This window comes from Podarcis raffonei, chromosome 15 (genome assembly GCF_027172205.1).
Source record: "Podarcis raffonei isolate rPodRaf1 chromosome 15, rPodRaf1.pri, whole genome shotgun sequence".
Lineage (NCBI taxonomy): Eukaryota > Metazoa > Chordata > Lepidosauria > Squamata > Lacertidae > Podarcis > Podarcis raffonei.
The window spans coordinates 24586416-24603262 of record NC_070616.1 but is presented as its reverse complement, the minus strand read 5'-3'; the positions used below and the strand labels follow the sequence as shown (position 1 = coordinate 24603262).

The 16847-nt window shown below is 48.8% G+C and overlaps 1 protein-coding gene across 5 annotated transcripts in view; it reads right to left on the bottom strand.

The window, feature by feature from the left end:
- The window catches only part of MCAM (melanoma cell adhesion molecule), a 51727-nt gene extending 36934 nt beyond the window's left edge, over window positions 1-14793 (bottom strand). For 2 of the 5 annotated variants that reach the window (XM_053366437.1, XM_053366438.1), the window contains exon 1: window positions 14582-14791. In XM_053366437.1, the coding sequence (XP_053222412.1) occupies window positions 14582-14654 (73 nt within the window). In that variant the 5' untranslated portion in view covers window positions 14655-14791. Of the gene's footprint in view, window positions 1-14581 lie in introns of all 5 variants that reach the window. The other 3 variants (XM_053366439.1, XM_053366436.1, XM_053366440.1) reach the window with 3 other exon arrangements.
- Between the last annotated feature and the right edge of the window lie 2054 nt (window positions 14794-16847).

Genomic DNA, 16847 nt, shown 5'->3' with positions numbered 1-16847 from the left:
ATCTTCAGATCTGGTTTGGGTACAATTGGTACAGGCTCTGATTTAGCACCGAAGTGGAACTGAGTATAGAAAAAATGTTGGTGTAATAGTCAAGCCAAGCCTTTATGGAATTCATTTCCAGTATTAACCACACAGCCCACTATTAGAGAGATCTCTGCTTCCACGAAGTCCAGGCATCCAGACTTTTAAATTCCCAAGAAATACTCATTAACTGGCAGGTAATTGCATGAAGCCACAGCGGGGCTGAGCAGGGTAGGGAAACAGCACAGAATTACGATTAGAAGGGGAAGATGAGAAACCGGCAGATCATATTTTACTTGCTTTTAGCTAATTTTGCCAAAAAGAGCTAAGCCAATCAGGCACAGAGCAACATTATGATGGAGTGGCAACTGGCAGACCTCTGAAGGAGTGGGGGGAATCTGAGAGACAAACTTACAACTCCTACATCTATGGCAATGGAGGGGAGCCAACGTAGTGCTTTCCAGATGCAGCTGAACTATCATCCTGGGGCTGATGGGAGTTGTAGTCCGACAGCATCTGGAGAGCAGATTGGCTACTCTTAACCAAGGGGGATTTGCTTTATTCTGAAGCCAGCATTCTTCAAATTCTGGCAACTTAAAAACAAAAAATCCAAATGCTGTACGAGGTTATTCATTGAGTCCACATTTCTATCCCAAAGTGCAGGTTATAATCTAAAAGAAAACAAGAGATTAAAATGCCGCTTAATAAAACCTCAAACCCTCTAGAAGGTGCTTACATTGACATACAGAGCCCGAAGTGACTTGGGGCCCCACATTTCTGAAGTATTGACTCCTCCCATGTTCAGGTGTTGAGATCTGCAGGGAAGGCACCGACAGGGACTTCCCTGTAGTAGCCTCCCGGTTGTGAAATGCCCTCCCTTTTGAGCTGCTTCTGGTCTCATCACTGTACAGTGGTACCTCAGGTTACAGACGCTTCAGGTTACAGACGCTTCAGGTTACAGACTCTGCTAACCCAGAAATAGTACCTCGGGTTAAGAACTTTGCTTCAGGATGAGAACAGAAATTGCGCTCCAGCAGCACAGCAGCAGCAGCAGGAGGCACCATAAGCTAAAGTGGTGCTTCAGCTTAAGAACAGTTTCAGGTTAAGAACGGACCTCCGAAACGAATTAATTACTTAACCCGAGGTACCACTGTATACGTTTCAACACTGGGGTCAAGAGGACCCACCATTCTGCACAGGCTTTGGGTGAAGGAGGAGATCAGAAAACCCCTTCCATTGCAGCGCTGTTGCTCTTTCTCACTGCCACTGATTTGGTTCGATTTATGGTCTAGTAAGGTTTATGCATTGCTTGCTGCATTGAGATGTATGCAAAAATAAAAAAGGTAAAGGACCCTGGATGGTTAAGTTCAGTCAAAGGCAACTATGGGGTTGCAGCGCTCATCTCACTTTCAGGCCGAGAGAGCCAGCGCTGGTCCACAGACAGTTTTCCGGGTCATGTGGCCAGCATGACTAAACAGCTTCTGGTGCAACGGGACACCGTGAAGGAAACCAGAGTGCACGGAAATGCCGTTTACCTTCCCACCACAGCAGTACCTATTTATCTACTTGCACTGGTGTGCTTTCAAACTGCTAGATTGGCAGGAGCTGGAACAGAGCAACGGGAGCTCACTCTGTCACGGGGATTCAAACGGCCAACCTTCTGATCGGCAAGCCCAAGAGGCTCAGTGGTTTAGACCACAGCCCGTCCTGGGACAGCGTAGTGAAGGGTGAACTAAAAATGTGTATATTAAATCTCCCCTCTTGAAGAGCTTGGGCAGGAAGCTTTCACAAAAACCTACAGGAAAGTGTAGCTTGCTCCTTTTGCCTTCAACACCTCCTACAGTGAAAGCAGCACATGAAATGGCTTTGTTAGTGTGCATTTAGGTGTTTGTAAGTACACACCCCAGGCTTTAAGCTGAGAAAAAATGGCATTCTCTACGCTGGAGGAGTTCCCCCATCATCGCTGAGTGAGGTGACAGTTACTAGCATGTCCCAACCACCTTAAGTCCAGGACCCTGCCTTGGACAAATCACTATCCCTGGCTCAGTTTTCCCAGTCCATACAATGGGAACATCAGTGACCCTACTCATAGCGGAAATGAAATCAAAGTCTAAGAAGCTATTAGCAAATGAAAGAACTGGCAGAAGCGTGGGAAACAGTGGCAGAGGGCAAGCGGTCAGTTTTCTACCTGGAAAGCAACTGCAGGAAAAGAGAGAGAGAAAAGAAATGAATGTGTCAAAATAAGTCCGGGTGGAAATATAACTAGCAGAATAAAGCCCTTGTTAGAGCGAGAGCTGGGGGGGGGGTCTTTGGGGGGGGCTGTGTGCCAGATTTGGAATGGGAACAATCTGGACGTTTCAGCTTTCCAGCTTCGCTCACTTCCCCAGCCCAGGCCCCATCTGTCTGGCGTTTGCAGCTCAGCCTCCCAGGTGACAAGTCTTGCAGCCCTGACAGTACAGTCGTCAGAAGCAGGCCTTTTGTTGTTGAAATTTCTTTGGCAGGTGAACGTGGGCAAAGGATGCTTCTGGCTTGGAGCGTGTGCTTGTGTGCACACAATTACACACATATATCGTGGAAGGAAAACTCTGTCTGTGAAGGAGAGGGACCTGTCCTTGCCCACAAACACATTTTCTTTGTTTTGGGATGGATGTTTCTAAACCTTCCCCCAAAGGCAAAATAAATTAAAATATCCCAAACATCAACCTCGGCTTTAAGAATATTTATTTTTCCTTTTTTGAAGCGCAACACTCAACTGCTATCTTTCATTTTCTGCTGACCAGGCCGATCTAGTAGGAACCGAACAAGCACAGAGACAAAGCACTTGCACGCTCAAGAACCCTGTGATGTAGGTGACCTGTTTTCCTGCATTTTCTATATGACATGGAGCAGAGGTGTGTGGAGAGAGTGGTTTGACCAGAGAAAGCCAGTGTCAAGGAGAAACCAGTTTTCACTCAGAACTCCAAAGCTAAAGCATTTGAGCAAGGCTGGGGGCTTTTTTAAAAGAAAAATTGAATACTAAGGAGTGGCACAATACATTTATTCGCAGTATGGAGAAAAATTAAGTTTTTCCTCCCAGTTTCCCATACTTCTAGAACTTGGGTCCACGGCATAACTTCTTCATACCCTGTCTAGCTAATCAGCAGCATTCACTGCCCTAAGATGTGCTGATGGACACACGACCTCAAATGGCTTTTAAAGGGGGCAATTAGACAAATTTATGGAGGCGAAGAGGTCTACCGATGGCCACTAGTCATCATGAAGGCCAAGTAAAACCCAGGTTCAGGGGACAACAGGGGGAAAGCTCTTGCCTCCAAGCCCTGCGTGGTGCTGATAATGCCAAGGTTGCAGGTTTGATCCCCGTGTGGGACAGCTGCATATTCCTGCATTGCAGGGGGTTGGACTAGATGATCCACTGGGTCCCTTCCAACTCTACAATTCTATGATTCTCTCTCAGCCTAGATAGCTCCATTGGTTAGAGCTCCCTGGAGGCATGTGCTTGGCCACTACAGAAAGCAAGATGGAGGACTAGGTGGGCTTTTGCTCCAATCCAGCAGGGCTCAGCCGCACAATTCTTCAGAGGCACCAGCCTTTGGGCTGGAACTAGCTGCGAGCTACAGGTGCCTTTTTAATTTCTACTGGCATTTCAAACGCCAGAGTCACCTGTGCTACAAAATCTGTTTCCAAAGACCTGTCAGCTGCTGGAGAGAGAGGGGTGAGGGTTCTGTCAGTCTTCAGGGCGATGTGGAGGCCTGCAGAACCTGATTTTCCTGTACGGTGATGGCCAAAGGGAAATATATGGGTGAGACAGCAAAATAAAAAGGCATTTGTCACCATGCTGCTAGGAAAAGGAAGATCAACCTGGCTACTACCCCCAGGTTGACCCAACAGCCCAAATTCTTCCCCTGTGATGTCATTTATGGAGAGTTAAAAGGAAGGGGGTAGTTAACACACATGCTCACTCCTCAGAAACCCTTCTCTCTACAACAACCAAAATGAATTTGCATTCTTAGCACGCATATCAAACACACAAACATGCAGCGGGATAACTTTAGTCCCGTTAATATTATTATTTATTCAATCTATGACCTACCCTTCACTGTTAAGGTTCAAGGGTGAGTCACATCAATTTAAAATAAAATATTAAAAAAATAGTTTGAAGGAAGGATGCTGAGAAGCTTCAGCAAAGCCCTGCTGACACTCTGGCTCACGAGGAGACCCTCCCTGGAGCCTGAAGAGGTCTTCTTTGGGCTCTGGGGTAGGTCTCCTCAGGAGCCAGGAGGACTCTGCTCCCCATTTTGCGCAATTTTTTGTATGTGCAGGGGGGTTCGGAATGTAACACCCACGTAAATGTGGAATCACATGTAAAACAAAACGCACACTGCTGCACTCAGGTGCTGCTTGCGGGGTTTTCCTCTGGCCGGCCACCATGCAAAGAGGATTCCCAACTAGATGAGCCACAGGCCTGATCCAGGAGGCTCTCCTTTTCTTCTTATCTCCATGTCTTCTTACTTACAACCAGCCAGGGGTATCTCTATCCATCAATGGCTTTGACTCTACCTACTGTTGGTCTTGGGACGCGGGTGGCGCTGTGGGTTAAACCACTGAGCCTAGGGCTTGCCGATCACTAGGTTGGCGGTTCGAATCCCCGTGACAGGGTGAGCTCCCGTTGCTTGGTCCCTGCTCTTGCCAACCTAGCAGTTTGAAAGCACATCAAGTGCAAGTAGATAAATAGGTACCGCTCCTGCGGGAAGGTAAACGGCGTTTCCGTGCGCTGCTCTGGTTTGCCAGAAGCAGCTCAGTCATGCTGGCCACATGACCCAGAAGCTGTACGCCGGCTCCCTCGGCCAATAAAGCGAGATGAGTGCCGCAACCCCAGAGTCGGCCACAACTGGACCTAATGGTCTGGGGTCCCTTTACCTTTACTGTTGGTCTTCCTGCCTCCCTACAATTCCCAAATGCCCGGGCCCCAGCCAAAGCAGAACTGCACTGCTCTCCCCCACTACAGGCAACAAATGATGCTGGTGCAACAGCTTTGCCACCAGAAAGAAGCGCTTTCATTCAGCAGAAGCCAGCAAGAGAAGAAGAAACGTTGCAAGAGGATCCACTATCCCACCCAGATGATTTCCAGATTGGGCGCAGCACACAGCTTTTTCTCTCCAACATGCCCACAGAGACGGCTGGGCCAGGATGAGGATGGAGGGTCATGGGAGAAGCGTGCAGCAGCCTGACTCACAGGGAGGCAGGTTTCGGAGGGCCCTGCTTCAGTTAACCATATTTAGCTTGCCTGGGAACTATCAGGACGCAAGACTTGCAACCCGGCCAAGAATGACGGGACACCAGCCGGCCGCTTCCAAAAGACGAGGCAGATAAATAATTTTAAAAAGGGTTTGGATGGGAGTCAGCCAGGCAGAGAGAGCTCCTGTCTTGTGCGTGTCAGCCTGGAGAAGGGACAAAGGGAAAGAAACGGGATGCTCTGGCCCAGTGGGAATTTAACTCGCTTTGAGAACGGAAGAGGGGCTGGATGGGCAGGGAGAGAAGGAAGCTCCAAGCGGACAAAGCACAGAATAATAGGCATGCCAGAAGGGTGAAAATAGCATCTGGAGGGGATAAAAAAAGGAAGAGCAGGGAAGGGCACTTGGGAGGGCGGAAAACTCCATAGAAGGGAAAGCGAAGGCTGCCTCCCATTACGAAGGAGTAGCCCAGGAGGGACCTTATTTATATTCCACTATCGCTCAACACTAGGCTGCATTTTCTTTTCCTATTTACTCACTGTATTTCTACCCCACCTTTCCTTCAAGGAGCCTGAAGTACAAACCCAGTACAACCCTGGAAGGTGTGTTAGGCTGAGAGGTAGCAAGTGGCCCAATAAGCTTCAAGGTGAACTGGGGATTTGAACCCTGGTCTCCTAGGTCTCAGTCCAACATCCTAACCACTGCACTACACAGATGTTAAAAAGGTAAAGGGACCCCTGACCATTAGGTCCAGTCGCGGATGACTCTGGTGTTGCAGCGCTCATGTCGCTTTATTGGCCAAGGGAGCCGGCGTACAGCTTCGGGGTCATGTGGCCAGCATGACTAAGCCGCTTCTGGCGAACCAGAGCAGCACACGGAAACGCCGTTTACCTTCCCACCGGAGCGGTACCTATTTATCTACTTGCACTTTGTGCTTTCAAACTGCTAGGCTGGCAGGAGCAGGGACTGAGCAACGGGAGCTCACTCTGTCATGGAGATTTGAACCGCCGACCTTCTGATCGGCAAGTCCTAGGCTCTGTGGATGTTACGTGTTCTATTAAAAAAATCCATCCATGCGCACAATGCTTTACAAAGACCCCATCTGCACCCTACATTTAAAGCAGCAGCACAGCACTTTAGAATCCCCAAACTCGGCCCTCCAGCTGTTTTGGGACTACAATTCCCATCATCCCCGACCACTGGTCCTGTTAGCTAGGGATGATGGGAGTTGTAGTCCCAAAACAGCTGGAGGTTTGGGGATGCCTGCTAGACAGTTGTGAGGCTGAACTCGCTGAGGCACTGGCCTGATCCCAGCAAGCTTGTCCTTATGTTCTTAGGTCCCTGAAAGAATCCCAGGAACTGCGGTTTGTTAAGGGTGTCGAGAGTTGTCACGAGACCCCCTACTCCACCCTCAGAGCTACAATTCCTAGAGTTCCCTGGACAGAGGGGTTGATTGCTAAATTTCCCCAAACTTGGGCCTCCAGCTGTTTTTGGACTACAATGCCCATCATCCCTGACTACTGGTCCTGCTAGCTAGGGATGATAGGAATTGTAGTCAAGAAACAGAGACCCAAGTCTGGGAAACCCTGCTTTAGAGCCTACCTCAAATCCACCGTTTCCCATGAAAGTTAAGGGAGTGTTGGGAGGAGAGACCTCACTGAGAGCGAAGTACCTCTTTGTTACAAAAGCACCTGTCAAGCTTTGCATGTGATTTAGCAAGCTTTTAAAGCACAGTGTGTACCTTCGCACAGGAACCAGAAATGTCAGCCTTTGCAGGGAAGAAAACAGATCAGCTTGGAATCACTGGAGGAGAAGGATGTTCGGGGCACGACTTTGGGTCAAATGCTCCCTGGCTCCAGCCTTTTCTTGGGGGCGACAGCTCAGAGGCAAAGAGGCTGCCGTATATGCCGGGGTAGGCAACCTAAGGCCCGGGGGCCGGATGCGGCCCAATCGCCTTCTAAATCCGGCCCACGGGTGGTCCAGGAATCAGCGTGTTTTCACATGAGTAGAATGTGTCCTTTTATTTAAAATGCACCTCTGGGTTATTTGTGAGGCCTGCTTGGTGTTTTTACATGAGTGGAATGTGTGTTTTTAGTTAAAATGCATCCCTGGGTTATTTGTGGGGCATAGGAATTCATTCATCCCCCCCCCAAAAAAATATAGTCCGGCCCACCACAAGGTCTGAGGGACGGTGGACCGGCCCACAGCTGGAAAAGGTTGCTGACCCCTGGTATACGCAGTGGGCCTCAGGTCCAATCTCAGGCCCCTCCAGCTAAACGACAACAAGGTTACCTCAAATATCCCAGAAAGCTGCTAGCAGTCCAGGTGGACAGTACTGAGCTCAATGGAACAATGGCCTGTCTCACTCAGTGCAGAAGGCAGTGTTTGTGTGTTCTCAGCCCATGGAATCGGTCCCTCACTGGGAAAAGGAGTGAGAGTTTTCGGGAGGGGCTGTGAGGAGTTACTATCATACCAGAGTCACGCCTCTCCCACCCCCAAGCCTAAGCTGTTTAACATTCCTGGCCCTTGTTGTACATAGCAATCCTCCTCCAAGTTTTCGCCTTTTCTCTTCCTCACACCCTTTTTAAGCTTGACTTTGCCCATCCCCTCTGGAAGGCTGCATTTAAGGCAAGGAGGGCTCAGAATGTACCCTGCAGTGCAGATCATCATATCTCCCCCCAAAAAGTATTGGATTTCTCACTTTGTCACCAAAAACAAAGCTGTAGCCTACTCAGAGTAGACCCACTGAAGTTAACAGGTGTGATTACCTTGGTTCATTAATTTTAGTGGGTCTACTCTGAGTACAGCTTAGTTGAATACAACCCAAAGGGTGGAAATTCAGCATAGCTTAACCTGCAGAAAGGCTCTCCCTTCTCCTCCCATCCCACAGGTGTTTTGAGGGTTCATCTGATCCTCCAGAGCAGATTTCGGGAAGGTGGGGTGGGGTAGGAAGCAGGGAAATCTCACTGGACTAATGGGAATCTTTGCACTGGCTTCTGCTACCAGAACAGGGTAGCTGAATTGGGCCTTAAGTTTCTGGTCCTCATGGTTTGCTTGCCAAGCTGAAGGAGGTCACGCCAACACCGCAAATGTAGGAGTGCCTTAAAAATCACGACTAGCACCCTTGCTCCCAGAACTTCTGGACTCTCGTTATCCGCACCAAAGGACCATTTCCAGCATACCTTCAAGTTGCAGTGGTTACACCGGTTTTAAGACGCTACTTGTTCCAATAGTGTGCAGACACCCACAGACAATTCTGCTGGGTCCTTTTTAGTGGCCGCAAGGGGGCAAGTGCTAGCCAAGGTCCAGTCCGTACCTACACAATTCCGAGGCAAGGAAGTACACTCACTTAGGCTGTTGTTCATGTTACTTTTGCTCCCATGACAATCCTGTGAAGGAGGACAGTATTTTAAGTTCCCCTTCTCCAGAACCAAAGCACACCGTAGTCACTTTCTGTGCAAAGAAGCCAGAGCAGATGTGAAATGTGGAGAAAAGTTCATAGCTCCGTGGTAGATCACCTACTTTGCACAAGAAGCTCCCAGGTTCATTCTCTTGGAATGTCTGGAACTGTGGACAGCTGCTGCCAGCCAGTGTAAGCAATACTGTGCTACATGGGCCGAGGGTCTGACTCAGTTACAAGGCAGCTTCCTGTGTCCCTGTGAGATCAGGCCCTCACATCCTAAGTGAGCTCTTTGTTCATTGATCCCCACTGGCTCTGACTCAAGGAAACCAATTAAACAAGCCGTGTTAAGAGGATGATGAGCAACTATGACCTCATCCATCAGAAGAATTACAAGTTCAGTCATTAAGGTGTGAGGAAATTACACATAACTATAAACGGGAGAGGGGAAGAGTGAGCAAGAACCTGATTGACTGTGAGCATCAAGCATAAGGGGGTTCATCATTCAGATCCTCTCTCTCTCTTTTAAAAAATATATTTTTAAGTTTTCAATTTTACACCTTAAAATAAACATTTTACATACTGTTAAATATCCAGCGACTTCCCTCCTCCTCTTTCCTTGGTTTATTAGTCTTTCATTCCTGCATATTTTGCTATAACCATATTAATCTGTTCTCTGCTTTTACATCACTCAAACATTAATTACACTGTTGATGTTCTCTTCATGCTGCCAGAGCATTCAGATCCTGTCTCCTTGGGATAGACATTCTCTCTGCCCCAGCAATGTGCCCCATTTTACAAGGTCAGAGGAGCGTAGAGATGAGAGCGTTGGGACTGGAAGCTGGCAGACCAGGGTCCCAATCCCCATGCTCTCAGGCTGTTATGAGGATAGAAATTGAGAGGTTGGGGAGGAGAATAAACAAACGGTGTAGACCACCCTGAGCTCCTTGGAGTAAATGTGATACACAGACATTAAGAACCAATAATTAATAAAATAAGTATTAAAGCAAGATTAATGGGTGGTGCCACAAACACTCTGAACCAGTGGAAGCTGGTCCATTTGAGCAGATGGGGCATTGCCCCATCAACCATAGTCAATACCCCCACCTCAGTGTTCGAAATTCGCCAGGTGCATTTTGCGCCTGGCTATCGACCACTTGCGACCAAGTGAAGATGCCCAGGTGCCAGGATGGCGACTGGCAGCTCCACCATCTGGAGACGCAAGCTTGGGGATCTTTGGATCCCCACTGTTTTCACACATGAGCAGCACATCCTGTAGAATACTATCCACGATATTTTATCTGCACCATCAGAATGAATTTCAGGAACCAAAAGCTTGTGTTGAAAAATGCAACTTTCAAGCCATCTTGGCCCCCCAAAATGGCAACTGGGCATTCTGTTTTGGCGACTGTAAGCCTGGTTTAAGGAGCCATTTGGCGCCTAGCTTGTATATCTGAGTTTCTAACATTGCCCCACCTGCCTGCCTCCTTGCTTACTACCAGAGCAGGGACTGGCACTGCCTGTGAGTTTCTTCCTCTTTGGCAGGGGTCAGCAAATGTTTTCAGCAGGGGGCTGGTTCACTGTCCCTCAGACCTTGTGAGGGGGCGGACTATATTTTTTGGGGGGGTGGGGGGTTGAACGAATTCCTATACCCCACAAATAACCCAGAGGTGCATTTTAAATAAAAGCACACATTCTACTCATGTAAAAACATGCTGATTCCCAGACCGTCCGTGGGCCGGATTTAGAAGGCAATTAGGCCGGATCCAGCCCCCCCGGCCTTAGTTTGCCTACCCATGCTCTTTGGCCTCAGCGCTGTCCTTGCTGAACTCAGCAGGGAGGAGGATAGGAATAAAAGTGGAATTACTTCTGCCAATCTCTGACTGTGGCTCCGCCTTCTCTTGGTCCCTCTCTGCCCTCCCAGTCCCAAAGGACACCAGCCACCAGTTATTTAAAGCGATATCTAAAAGCTATGTTATAATGAATTAATACACCAGTTAGCCTCTCATGGGGACCAGCAAACCAGAGGCCGTTTGGTTAGCAGCGAGACTGCTCTCCTTAGTCCATAGGGACCAGGAAATTATTACCCCCCCCCACATCCCAAGGATGTATCAAATACATAGGAGAGCCCCAGGTGAGCAGCTTGTTCTGGGCTCCTAAAAATAAACCAATATGATGTTAAGAATGTGCCCAGCCCTGCAGCTACACACTGAAAGGCCGTCCTTCCCACAGCCATCACTGCAGCAGCAGACTTCACAAAGAAAGACGGCAGCCGAGCTGCGGTGGGAAGTGCTGAGCAGGCCGTTCCCATTAGCCAGGGGGCGGGGAGTGGAATTCAGGCAGGAGTCCAAACGACAGAGCCTCTTTTTGCAGATATTTTATGGCTCAGCTTCTGGGATGAGGGCTCGAGGAGATCTCACGAGCCGCATGGGACACCAACTGCAAATTCTTCCCGTTTGCTAATGTTACCCTTCCGCTTACTCTGAAGGTGCAGCGCATACCCGCTTGTTTTATGCAAGGCGGGGCAGGGAAATAAATTTAAAATGCATAGCTGGAGCTGTGCATGACCCCACACAGCAAGGTCAGAATGCTGTAAGAAGCTGCCTTATAATGAACCACACCTGCGGTTTATCTAGTTCAGTATTGTCTAAACTGACCAGCAGCGGCTCTGATGGGCACCATTATGTCTGGGAGGTCTTCCCTGCTGCCCACAAAGCCCCTAAGCCAGCAGTTCTCAACCTGTGGGTCCCCATATATTGTCGGACTACAACTCCCATCATCCCTGAACTCTGGCCTTGCTAGCTAGGGGTGATGGGAGTTGTAGTTCAACAACATCTGGGGACCCACAGGTTGAGAAAGGCTGCCCTAAGCCTTCCCCACCCCAACACATGCAAACACTCACTGCCCCCTTGAAAGGGATGGGAGTGGCTACTTTTCTTCCCTTATAAAGTACACAGAGGTGAAGGATAGGGGGCTGGGCGATATATCGCCCAAAAGCGGTTTGAAGTCCATATTGTGATATTGGTTTCATAATTTTTTGTCCTGGCAATAGATCACGAATGATGATAAGTTTGTACTCATGCTACGCAAAAATCATCAGGTGGGAAAAACTGTTAAGCCAGCCAATGCCTTTACATAGCTCCACCTTTATTTCAGACATTGTGATATATCAGTATATCATGATGTTTAACTGGTGCTATATCATGATGTTGAAAATCAGATATCGCCCAGCCCTACTCAGGTACCTCACTATTTTAAATGCAGCTGGGGTGTGTGGCTTATCCAGAGCAATGCCTTTTTTGTGTTGGCACCTTTCTCTGCCCTGCATTCCATTTTTGCTACTAGCTTTGCTGTAACAGAGTTCCTGTAGCTTTGCTGTGTTATTTCAAAGGACTCCACAAGCCCTCTGAGTCGCCAGATAAGCCTCCCGCCTCCCAATTGCCGCTGACTATATTTGTAAGCTTAAATTGCTACTTTACATAAATGTTAATGTGTTGACTATGCATCTCATTTCATTGCTGAGCACTGCCCTGGAGCGTTTGGGCAGAAAAGGCAGGTTATAAATATTTTAATGAGCAAGTAAACCAATACAAAAACAGGAGAAAACTGTATTCCCTTATCTGAAGAAGTTTGCTCGTCCTTTTACTGAAAACACACGCAGCAAGAAGAAAGCTTTGCAAACACACAACTGGAGACTTGTTTGTACAAACGAAAGGAAATTGTTGTACAAACGTTACAACCATTCGTCACATGCAGAGTCCAAATTTTGAGATCCCCATTTTTGGAAGGCAGGGGAGACTCATACTGAACAGCATCTTAGGAATGCTGGAGTTTGGGGGTGCATGCCTACAGGTTTGCTGTGACACACCAACAGGAAAACTGGTGCCACAGCAGCAGCCTTAGAACTTACACCCTGGATGATGCCGCCCTTAAAATCTCAGACAAACAGGCTCCGATGATGCAGTCTGTTCCAGACAGAAGCTGAGCTCAGAGCATGTGCCCAGAATCGCTGTGCCCTCGTTTTTGGTGGGTGGGGGTGGGGAGAAGGCAATGCCGATCCTCCTGTCATCTCAACAGGGCTTTGGCTTCACTCACTTCTCAAAATCTATAAATGCTCCCTCTGTCCGAATCCCAGTGAACACACTTAGCATTTGCCTAAACTTGTGGGTGAGACATGGGAATCTTCTCTTCAATAGATGGCCAACAGGAACTTTTGAGGAAGGGACTCAGCTCATGGGCTTTGGATGCAGGTTCAATCCCCAACAGCATCTATCTCCAAGCAGGTCCTTGCCTGAAACCCTGGAGAGCTGCTGCCAGCCTGTGTAGGCAGCACTGAATTAGATGTCCCATTGACCTGACCTGGTATAAGAGATAGCTTCCTACCACCCTACCTCTGGCTTCAACCTTCCTCTCTAGGCATCTTAGAACAAGTCTTGCAGAATCAAGGGATGGGATGTTCCGACCCACCCCAAGTCTCTGCTTCACCCAGATCCTTTCCCTGTAGAGCGGGGAGCCTGAGGCAGCCAAATTCACAATAAACAATCCCAGTGAAAACAAAGCATGATCTGGGGTGCTTAACCTGATTAAGACAGCTCAACCCCATGGGAGGGGGGCAAGGAGCGTGCTTTATTTCACAACAATAGCGTCTGCCAGATAATAAACTGTGGCCATATAGTAAGACTCAGCACCCCGCTTACAGTATGTTCAAAGCGATACACGTACAATTATCAGTCTTCATAATCTACAACTCTTGATTATCAACGCTTCCCGCTGTGCACAGCATAGGAGGTGTACAGATCCTGCCCGGAGGGGCTCAAAACGTATACGAATATGTACTATAATAGGAACGGGGGCTGATGCACACCCCCTTCCACCAACCAGCTTCTCACGTCTGTAATTAAACTCCCCCCCCCCCATTCTCAGTCCTTGGTGGTGGGCAGATTGATCATTTGGGAAATCCCCGTCCTAAACCCTTAACAGTACAAAGGACAGGCTGTTTCCCTTCTGGGACTTCTCTTCACCCCACGAGGCTCAGAGGCACTCGCAGAACGTAGAAGGTTCTGACACCCAAATATTCCGCAGTAAATCAAAGATGGGAGAAGAAATGGGTTTGCAAAAGGGGAGAACATGGAGGGGTTTCTAGACAGCGCTTTTGATTTTCAAACGGGGGTCTCAGATATCGCTGACAACAGGTTTTCCTCTCTTATTTTTTTTAGCTTATTTTCCACATAGATCTGTGATTTGGGGGGGAGCTGGTATTTTTTATGCCAACGATGTCGTGTGGACTCTGGTGGGGATTGCATGCATCAGGACCCCCCAATCCCATAGCAAAATATTTTTTAGCAAAAATATGGGGGGGAGGGGGAATCCAACCAAAATCCACCCCCCACCTGGTGGGCCGGTTTGCACACAAGCGCAACGCAACACGCCCCCTTTTCTGCCACCAGTTGCAAATCACTTACAGTAGCGGTTACACCGCGGAGGAGAGGCAGTGAGAGAAGGTGGGTGTGTTTTTGCAAAACCCATTCTGCAAACTGTGTGTGTCTCCTTCCCCACCTGTGTGTGTTTATTTATATTCATATAGATTCAGCTCTCGAAATATGCATCTCCTCGTGGCTTGGACAGAAATACATTGGAGGGGGTGGAAGCAACCCCCCCGGGGGAAAACATTCACACCTTCGGTTCTAACACCATAAGAAACTAATCGTAGCAACCCGGGGAATCCTTGCAGAATTGGAATCGGGGGTTGGGGGTTCGGCAAGAGTTAACAAGACAAAGCACGTTTCCCCGCGCCGCCTTGCTTTGCAGACGGAGGGGAGCAGCGCCGCGGTGCCCAAGGCTTACCTGGGACAGCGCTGCCCTGCAAATCTGCAGTGCAAGTTGCCCGCTCAGCCCCTCTCTCCCTCTCCCTTTGTTGCCCGCCACTCACCTCTGCTGCAGCAGCAGCCGGCCAGGAGCAGGAGGCAGGCGCGGGCGAAGCTTGCAAGCCGGCAGCGACTCATTGTTCCCGGTGCCAGAGCCGAGAGTCCAAATGCATCGGAGGGGCTTGGAGGAGAAGCCCAGAAAGCTGACGTCAGGTGCGAGGGGGAGGGAGCTGCATGCACGGGGGGAGGGGGCTGCACTGCTCCGAGGGGGGGGATACACACCCACCCACCGGGAGCCCAGCCCTCCTCGCACGCTCTCTACAGAAGACTCGCCTGCAACAGCAGAGAGGAGTCGCGCTTAACCGGAGCGCCAGGGGGCGAGGCGAACGTCTACCTTAGACCCCCTTCCTTGCTAGAGCCCTGCTCTTAATTCGCCGCGCCTTTTGCAAGACTTCGGTGCAAAAAAATCCCTGGAGGGGAGTCGAACCTTTTCAGCCCGTGGCAAAGCAAGGAAGCCTCAGTCCGTTGCAGCAAAAACAGACCAAGGGGCTTTTTCCTTCCGGACCCGGGTTTAATCCTGTACACACGTTGCTCACAAACTGGTCGTGGGCAACAGGTTCTTCTTGTAATTTCTCTGGTTCTCCCCCTCCGCCGGCTCAGAAAGGGTCGATCAGGATCAAGGCGGGGTGAGGAGAAACAGGGGTTGGCATTTGACGAAGCTGCAAAAAAACCCTGCATCTATTTCCACCTGCCGGGAAAAGATGTCTTACGTGCTATTTTTATTATATTCATTCATTTTCCTCCCTGTTGGCTGGGTCTATTGTCTTTTGCCATGCTGTTTTGCTTATGGCAAAATAAATTATGCTGTTTATTCTAAGCTGCCTTGAGGCTCCGTTTGCAACATGGTGGGATTAAAAAAACAAACAAACAATAACTCAGTAAATAAAGATGGATGGTTGTGTTACTGACCGGTGCACTGGGACAGGAACTTTGCTAGGCTCTTTCCCCAGGGAGCTGGAAAGCAGCAAATTGCTTCCAAGTGACAGGACAACCCAGAGGACTGTTAGCTGAGCATTCATCCTGGTTTATTTGCAAGGACATTAGACAACGCTGGCTGTTTGATGAACACCCTGATTTGTGTGGAGATGAGGCAATGTTACGTGAAGGCAAGTGTTATCCTACACTTTCCAGTGAGTTTTTTGGTCATTTTCCTTAGTGCATAAAGTCATATTTTGGGAAAGCAGGCTGGTTGCACAACACCACCCAAACCAATTAGTACAGGCAATTCCCAATTTACATGGGGGTTACGTTCCAAGGTACCAGGTGTTTAAGTGAAATGGGGGTGTATTTGAAACATCATTGAAAAAGCTTGCAAACACCCCGTTCCAACCCTTTTTGTCGCGTTTTCGGGTCACTTCCAGGTTCAACGTGATGCACCCTTGTAGCGTCGCATGTGCCTTGAATGCACATAAATGGGGAGTTGCCTGTAACTTGAATTTGCTGGGATGTGACTGAATCCCACTCAGAAATAACAACAGGATGGAATTGCCCAAGGTATACCAGGAAGTAAGGTCCTGGCTACAGCTCATGGTTAATGAGGAGATAGAGAGAGAGCTTAACTGTTCAAACAATTCATTAAACCAAACCTTAACTCAGCACAATAACAAAAAGGACAAAGGAAAGGGAAGGCTCCTCCCCCGGGGTCTCAGTAAACCAAGGTTTGGTGCAAACCAAGCTGATATGAACCGGTTATTGCAGCTGAAGATCAAAGCTTTGGTAAGCTCCAGTATCCTGAGCCACCTAATGCATTTCTAATATTTGTTTGTTGCTTTCAAATTGTAATTACACAATTGCAATTCCACCCCCTCCAAATATAGTCAGCAAGAACTAAAAGGGGCAGAAAACACAACCTCTAAGAGGTACGTAAAGGACAGCCAAACACAATCTCACCGTGGCTGAGTTAAGAAGTGAAGCTTCTTTTACTGTATTTACAGAAAGAAGGGATCAATCACAGCACATCTGGTATGACCAGCCAATCAGAGCACATTCTCTTCCCCGGGTTCAAATCCTTGCTGCTCCGCTTCCTCCAGTTAGTCCAGGTGTGGGACCTTTCCCATGATGTGGGCAACCTTCTGGGGGCTGCATTCGAGTGCTGGACGGGGCCAGAGGATCAATGGATGGGAGTGACTCCCAGCCTCTGTGCACTTGGCTGCATTTCAGCCAGGCGAGAGCCAGAGGTTTCTGTGCCTGCAGCTGCTGCCCACCCCCACCCCAACATCTCTCCATCATCCAAGTCAGCGAGAGGCATTCTCGTAACTGAAGGCCAACGCA